Raw genomic sequence first — 8030 nt, 5'->3', positions numbered from 1 at the left:
CCCTGAAACTAGTGTTGAGAAAAAACGTAATTACGGCTAATGCCATTAGAAAAAAAAAAAACATTGGAAGTTGGGACTAAGTCTACCGATCCTTTGATGGTAGATTTATACACGTGGACTGATTAAAGGTGTACGTCAGATATTTTTGGTACACTTAGTTGTAGTCTTGGTACACTTGTCGGTCACTGTAGATGGTATACTTAGTTGTAGTGTTGGTACACTTATCGGTGGACGTACATGAAATCGATTCGGTAGATAAGTTGGTAGAGAAATTTCCCTTTGATGATAGACTTTTGTTTTTAGCGCGTGTAGCAGCAAACGTAAAAGGGTGGGAAGATATTTATGGTAGACTAATGGCCTGTTGCGACAGATTTTTGCGACAGCCTTCTCTCCTTACAGATATTTTTGGTATACTTGTTTGTTTTTTTGAAATAGTTTTCGGAGTGTGATGGTAGGTTCTTGTCCGTGGTAGATTTAGTAAGCATTTTTGACAGCTGTAAAGTCTTACCAGAATAACACGAATTTGTTTGAGCTGTCAAAGACAGTCTAGCGTTGCGATAGACTTATTGGAGGTAGATCTAAACACGTTTGCTGTTCTTCCGATCTATGGTGTTCATGTAATAACGTTTGTAGCAGATTCATCAATCGTATTCTGTTTGTCGGCCGGAGCAAACGTCTTTTTCCTACTCTGTTTCGTTAATCTTTCCTCTGGGTTCATCCATGGAAGAGCTAGATATCTGTTCGAAAATCTATATAACTCACTTTTTATAGGTTTTTAATTTAGAAATCAGATGTTGAGATGAAAATCTATAATAGTTGAGTAAAAAACCCACAAGTGAAACCAAAAAAATAGACATAAGTCGTGAAAAAATAAAGTGAGGCAGGGAAAATTAGGGTTTTCAGTCGTATGTTAGAGGTAGAAGACGAGGATATTCTGGTAATTTCGGGTTCATTAAACCTAAAATCGAACGTGTACGTACATATAAACGTGTACGTACATATGACGTTCTTGAGATTAGTTTACATACATAACGTTCTTTTGCTTAGTGTCCATAAATCCGTTTTAATGAACGATATAGCTGATCATGCATCTTATGCAGATAAACTTCTTACTCTTTTGGGTTCATTATTCCGTAAATTGTAGCTGATCATGCATCTTATAGTTCACTAACTTTTGTGGAATCTATATTTTACAAATTCATTATACGTCAAAACTTTCTCAAAGATATCAGTATTGCCTCCGGACGCCCTATGCATCGAAGGACGGACAACTTATGCAGCAAAGGATGCCCGTTATGCTTCATCCTTCTCTGAGGTCTTCCTTTGAAGCAAATGTGAAGTTGGAGGTATCTTTTTCTCTTCTTTTTCTCATCTTTGTAAATCTGATTAAGGTTTCTTTTATCCTTTTTCTAAAATAGTTTTTCTGGATTTGTTTTGACACACTACAAATATAAAAGATAAAGGTATATTTCAACAGAGTTTTAATACACATTTGCTGTCTCCTGATTCACATTCATATTCACTAGGCTGAGATGTTCACTGAAAATAGTTAATTCATTAATCCGGTCAAAAGAATACATCATTTCCGTAGTGATAGTGGAAGGTCAATAGTATGAGATATGATGAATACACATATGCATATATATATTGTTGTATACAGAAGCTCCTGAAGCAGGGAGAGAGAAGAGAACCTTAGGCACCACCATTTTTCTGTGTCCATGGTTTGAGAACAGAGATAACAGTAATGATAATGATGATAAGAAGAATAAGGATGTCCATGGTTTTAGAACAGAGATAACGTTCCTGAATCTCGGCCAGCGTATCCATTATCTGCACAGAGCCAGCAAATAACCTGACTTGAGTAGAGCCCGTTATAGTTGTCTTGTTAAACAGGAGGTAATCAGATGAGTGCGGGAACTTAGTTACAAACTTGTCCTCGTCCTTGCTCCCTGATCGTTTTCTGGAATATCTGCTCACTGTCTCCAGTTTCGATCAATCTATCAACTATCTACACACCCGGAAATTGACTATCATGAACTGATTCAATAGATTCTAATCAATAAAATTAGAGTTTTTAAGTCCTTGCCTCTTCATCAGCTCGTTGGCCAGTCACTAATCATTGTCAAGCATTAGAACAAGGAAAAACAATTAGCTCTGTGAAGATCATTAATGGAACTATTGAATCTTCAGAGAGATTTTCAATTCAAACCTGTGAACACACGCCTCTCTACAACTTCTCTGTATTCTTGTTGAATGTTCTGTCTAAGAGTCTGCAGATAACAAAGATAAGAGCTAAGGATAACTTTCTTAGAGAGCTTTTAACTTTTTCAGAATTTGCTTAAAGCCCTTCTTTAAACTTACTTGGAATATAGATATATTTTCCTTAAATTTCTTCTTCACCGCACTGCCGAAGAAAAAAGTGTTAAGGACGACTGAAAGATACACATAGCCATTCTTGAGTTTTAAAAGGCAAAACTCACATAGTTGTGGCTGTTCTTGTTCTGTCTATACCTGTTCCTTTCCCACAACCCGGTTTAGTACGGTTCTCCAGATTCTGAAGAAATCAATCTGAGTGTGAGACAAGATGAACAATAGATCATAAAAACAGATGCAACACATCTCTAAACCCTAACCTCTTGATCCAGTTCTTCGATCTTTCCTTTAATGAAACGAGAAATTCTTCCCACATCATCAACATCTCTCTCCATCCTCTGTTTGATTGCTGCAGAAGAGACAAAAAAATATAGGAACCAAGTTTCAGTTTATCATCTAAGATTCTAAATCATCGATCAAGAACATGCGTCAGAGTTTCCAATTCGAACTCGTTAAGGTTTACATTTCATAGTAGGAGCCTTAGTGACGCCTTTCGTCTCTTCGTGTGCCCCTTGAAGCTTCTTGAGATGCTTGTCAAGCTTCTCATATTGCTTTTCGATTTCTTGGACCTGGACATGAGATATGATCTTAATAACTCAATAAGCAGCATACACATGTAACACGAATTGAGAAGAGTTTGCAGAGGGATACAAAAGCTTTACCTTTTTGAAGAAACCAGAGATCTAATGAATTCACATAGAAATATAGTTTAAAATCATAAAATAAGGCTAAACCAGACATACGAGAACAGGAACAACCAGCATCATTATAAACTCCACTTCGTCGCAGGTCCCTACACAATAAAATTCCAAGTTAAAGCAAATTGTTTTCAAAATTTAATATGAAGAGAAACACTGATCATTAACAAATTTCAAAGCAACACAAGGAACAAATAATAACACATAATCATACATAAGTGAAGGATGATATGAAATCAAACCTGGAGGTGTTCTTCTTCTTCTGCATCGTGGAAGTTGGATCATAGAATGGTGTCGTTTATGGAATTAGTTGTTTATGCTCTCTACCTTCAATGATGATCTCCTTGACCTGATTCACAATATAATTAAACCATTAAATTGTAACTGAAACCAAGAATAAAAGCAAAGTCATCGATCAAATCAGTAGAACCATTTTATGTTGTTACCTTAAGCAAGCACGTTGGCGACGATTGTGTTCTGAATCAACGAGAGAGAGAGAGAGAGAGTCAAATAAATCAATCAAAGCCCACCTGTTCCACAGAATCAAAAAGAAACAGACCTATATGTCCTCAGTCAAAACCATATAGATTTATAAGAAGAACACACACAAAAAAAGATACATACCTCTCTCTGACTTGTTTGCTCTCTCGTCGCCATTACAATGCTTCAACGATTCTAAGAATCAAAAACCACAAACAACCGAGAAATTTTTCTCAGAACTTGACGAAGAACATCAAGAGAAATTACCAGAAAATAGTTTGCGTCGATATAGCAACATTAAAAATTTGTTACAAAAATGAAAAAGAAAATGGAGGAGAGCGTTAATCTGGAGAAGGAAAAAAAAAGAGCTTTCGATCAAAATGTCAAAAGAAAAAAAAAATGTAACAAAATCAAAATAGTAGTAGTAAACTAGCAAAAACTTGTGTAGTTCGCAAGATGCCTAGTGAAGAAAAAAAAAAGTAGGAGAGAGAAACGAAAGTAAAGAGACGAAGAAGATCTCCCTGAAATTTTCCCAGCCCAAGAAAAAAAATTATTCCCAGAAAAAAAATAAAAACTAGATCTACAACTTTGTTCTTCAAAGAGAAAGTGAACAGTAAACCTACAGAATAAGTCCACCTCTGATAATTTTCTTTCTTTTGCCATGATTTTAGTTAAAGAAGATGAATCAAATTAGAAAGTGAATCAATCTCATGTTTTTTGCCAACCCAAATTTAAGAGAATCAAAAAATCAGGAATCAATCCTTGAAGATTTTTGTGTTCCTTATCTCTTGAAAATCAAAGACAATTTTAAATGTAAATGGCATTATCTGTAATAAAACACACAACTCAGATATAGAAGTAATTTGCAAACTTTTATGTGTTATTCTAGTAAGACAGAAATCTCAACGTGTTAGTCTAGTAATAAACCTACTTTTATGTAATATTCTAGGTAATTTCTCAAAAAACATAGATATCAATTTTATGTATTTTTGGGTACTTTTTAAGTTTGGCTTAGGTTTGTTAATATTGATGTAATGTAGTACGCCTTAATTTACGGTCAATAGACGAAAAAAAAAAAAAAAATTACCGGTCAATAATACATCTCACTCGTATCCTGTATTATTTAGCTAAAAGGCCCAATAATGAGAAAAACAGAGAATCTAAGCGAACTATACAAACCATACACGTTCACGAAATACAGTCATACTTTGATTTTTGATATAATAAATGGTATCAAAATGGATATTTACGTGGAACTTTGACCCCAACTTGATGGACAAAATGTGATAAAATATTCTTTGGCGGAGCAAGTGACCAAAGGAGGAGGTGTGTCGTAGGCATAACTGTAATAACTGGGACAAGCTTCTTTAAACAACATGGAGTACGTAGTTCTTTTGCACTTTTCCGGTGTTCCATACGCGTTCCGGCAACAAAACCTGTCGTTATCAAACGCTAAGCATGCACTCTTGCACGCCACGATTCGTCCCTCTTCGTTCAAAACCTTTAAAGTAGGGGGAAAAAACGAAACAAAACTTCAAAGATTATAATTAAATTATATTCAAATGAGTGCAAGTATTAATTAAGGTGAATTCAGATATTCATCATTTTGAAGCAATATCGCGTCTCTTTACGTAAGGTGGATTTCAGATATTCATCATTTTGATAGTGAGTCGAACTACTAATCTTATCTACTTTCAGAATGTTAGATTTTTTTTAGATTTGAGCATTTTGATTTGATTTTGAAACTAATGGTTGAACAAAAATAATGTCACCTGTAGTTCTTCAGGACATGTGGTTTTGAGATCTTTATGGCAGCCTGAGATGGTGCATATGGATGATGTGGGTTTGGAGTTCACGGCCACGGGGAGATTATAACCGTCCACGAGGCTTACATCGTAGAAATTCGGCTTAGATTTATCCTCTTGTACCGCAATTTGAATAAGTGTTGCCGGCGGTTTTCCGATCAATCCATTACACTCCAAATGTCCATCACAATCACCTAAATTTCGTTGTAATTCAAAAATACTTCAACAATATCGCATTCCCCTTTTCAAGTCATAAACATATTACATTGAGATATAGAAAAGAAACAGAACACTGAATATTCTATATGAAACTCTCATAGTATATTGAATAAAAGAGTTATTTGTAAGAACTACAATTACCTGTTTCACAAGCTTGTTTCCAGTTTGAGGTGAAGTCACAGCCTGTTCTAGCCCAAATACGACCACTCCAACCCCAAGGAGCATCGATGCGTTTAATACCTCCACATGGCAGATAAAATCCACCAGAGGCTAGTACCGGATGGCCGGAGTTTGGGGCAACAGCGGGCCAAATTGGAAATGAACATTTATTTTGCACATAAAATGTTACTTCATGACTCGTAATTTTGCCTATTGATAGCAGCGATCAGAGTTATGATAAGATCAAAATATATATACCAACAATATGATAGAAAATAAGGAAGAAAATTACCATACAAAATACAACTCGATATAATGAAAAGTTGTAACAGGGAGGTAGAGTAGAATTTCATTGGAATATAGTTGTAACTTAAACCGTTCCATATTGATCGATACAAGTTATGGAGCTTTTATAAGTGAGCAGAGACGTGATTTAAATTAAAAAAATCATGTCATTTTCGATCTTAAACTATGCTTTAAGATTGGATTATGGGTAGGTAAGTTAAGGTTTGATCCTTTAAGACAAGGGAGTTGATCGCTTCCGATGATACTAAAGAACTTTTGACTGGTAAATGTGTTGCTTTTACGAAAATCAATGGAACAATGAAAAAAATGCAAGAATTATTTTTGGTAAATGGATACTTATCGTTGGGGCATATCAACCCGAATTCTACAATGGGGGAATTAAAATTTATTATAACAAATACGCCCAATTCTAATTAATATGAAGAAATTAAAAACATATAAGTAGGTAATTTCATATTAGTGATAGAGTTCTCATGAGTTTGCAGAACTCACTTTGTGAGGAAAAAAAAAAAAAAAACTATTTACTAGTATTATCAATTATGTAATCTACGACCATACTTAAATAATTGATAATTTTCGTGATAATTATGTAATCTACAACTATTTACTAGTTTATCCCGAAACTTATAGTTTTGTTCAAGTGGTGTTTTTAATTTTTATTATTTATTAAAACCAGGCCAGACCCACTATGTCTATAAGAACTTTGAAGCTAGTGTTTGTCTTAGTATATTTTGATTTCATCTATTGTACTTAATACTTTTGATGCTTCCTTCACACAACCAGGTACAATTTCACAATCAGGTTGGAGTGGTTTATTTCAATCTTTACAAATACCAGGGAACATCGACACACCGTTCCATCCAAACAAGAGGTTTTGCGTTGCTCTTATGTTTATTTGTGGCCACTTGTATCTTATAATCTCAACCATATGTTTGATTGTAAAGATAATGATAATGTGATTTCCAGGTGAAACAAGATACGTCAAGAACCATTGATGTATCCATATTGAAGGAGTCATATGTGGTGAAGACAGAGAAGAAGGGGTGGTTTATTACAGAGGAAGCAATGGAGAGAAACCACAAGACATCATAGGCTTCATTCTCTTGCTGGCTCTCATAGTCATTAGCAACGTCGTCATATCAAGTTTACTAACCGTCAAAACTTGAACCTGTTGATGAAGTTTGATCTTGAGAGACAAAGTAGATTGAGCAAAGCACTCGTTTCTAATTCTGATGTATGTGAATGTGAATGTGTGTATTACCAAGAAAAGAAACTCAATTATGTCTTGTGCCTAACACTTTCTTTGACTGATTAGTTGACGACTTAATCAGTTCATCTTCATTTTTTCTTTTGCATTTGTGTTTAAGTATTAGCGTTTGCGTTTGCGTTTGCGCTTACATTTATTGTATGTGTTCGTGAAACGTGTTTATGTTTGTATCAGTGTGGGCACAAAATTTTCGTTTATTTTGAAGTTTATGTTTTTAATGTATGTGGATGTTCGTGTAATGCGTTTATGTTTAAGTTTACGTTTTTTCGTGTATGTGGATGTTCGTGTAATGCGTTTATGTTTGTATCAGTGTTGGCATTAGAGATGTGGGATTGTGGGAGCACCGGAGCAGCTTAATTGAGGTTTTATTTAATCCTAAAGCAAACGGTCCACCTGAGAAACAAAAAAAAAAAAAACTCATTGTCAAACCTTAACCGAACTCATTTTACCTATCACAAAGTTGAACTTATGCAAGTCATTACTAAAACTGAAAGCCAAAAAGAGAAAGAAACCAAACCTTTGCTTTTCTAAAGCCAAAAGTATTCAAATTTATCAAAAATCCATGCATATTCAAATGTACGTAACAAGCAAACTTAGGAATCAAATGCATACATACGTACTTGGAAAGAGGAGTGTTGAAGATGATGTGCACCGCATAAGCTCAAATCATGCCTCTGATGATATAAAAATCATATACCGTAGTTATATACTTTTGTTTAATAA

At 34.7% G+C, this 8030-nt stretch overlaps 2 protein-coding genes and 1 long non-coding RNA gene across 5 annotated transcripts; 1 reads left to right on the top strand and 2 right to left on the bottom strand.

Annotated features, from left to right (window-relative positions):
- Positions 1534-4377, bottom strand: LOC104732841 (putative syntaxin-131). Of its 3 annotated transcripts, XM_010452437.2 has the most exons (13): positions 4175-4377; positions 3696-3746; positions 3518-3601; positions 3314-3420; positions 3117-3166; positions 2837-2942; positions 2634-2722; positions 2481-2554; positions 2362-2404; positions 2210-2270; positions 2087-2112; positions 1931-2008; positions 1534-1830 (listed from the first exon to the last, which is right to left on the bottom strand). In XM_010452437.2, exons 4-13 carry the CDS (start codon positions 3354-3356, stop codon positions 1693-1695), a joined length of 708 nt encoding a protein of 235 aa, XP_010450739.1. In that variant the 5' UTR covers positions 3357-3420; positions 3518-3601; positions 3696-3746; positions 4175-4377; the 3' UTR covers positions 1534-1692. The 3 variants fall into 3 exon arrangements, with proteins under 3 accessions (XP_010450739.1, XP_019089601.1, XP_019089602.1); XM_019234056.1 differs by having other exon boundaries at positions 3518-3630; positions 3696-4377; XM_019234057.1 differs by lacking the exons at positions 3518-3601; positions 3696-3746; positions 4175-4377 and having other exon boundaries at positions 3286-3368.
- LOC104732840 (thaumatin-like protein) lies at positions 4635-6128 on the bottom strand. The gene is made up of 4 exons (XM_010452434.2): positions 6027-6128; positions 5717-5944; positions 5324-5550; positions 4635-5052 (listed from the first exon to the last, which is right to left on the bottom strand). Exons 1-4 carry the CDS (start codon positions 6085-6087, stop codon positions 4798-4800), a joined length of 771 nt encoding a protein of 256 aa, XP_010450736.1. The 5' UTR covers positions 6088-6128; the 3' UTR covers positions 4635-4797.
- Positions 6172-7480, top strand: LOC104732839. The gene is made up of 2 exons (XR_758986.2): positions 6172-6911; positions 7007-7480. It is a non-coding gene; the product is annotated as an uncharacterized LOC104732839 (long non-coding RNA).

Source organism: Camelina sativa, chromosome 12 (genome assembly GCF_000633955.1).
Source record: "Camelina sativa cultivar DH55 chromosome 12, Cs, whole genome shotgun sequence".
Classification (NCBI taxonomy): Eukaryota; Viridiplantae; Streptophyta; class Magnoliopsida; order Brassicales; family Brassicaceae; genus Camelina; species Camelina sativa.
This window is presented reverse-complemented; position numbering and strand designations above follow the sequence as displayed.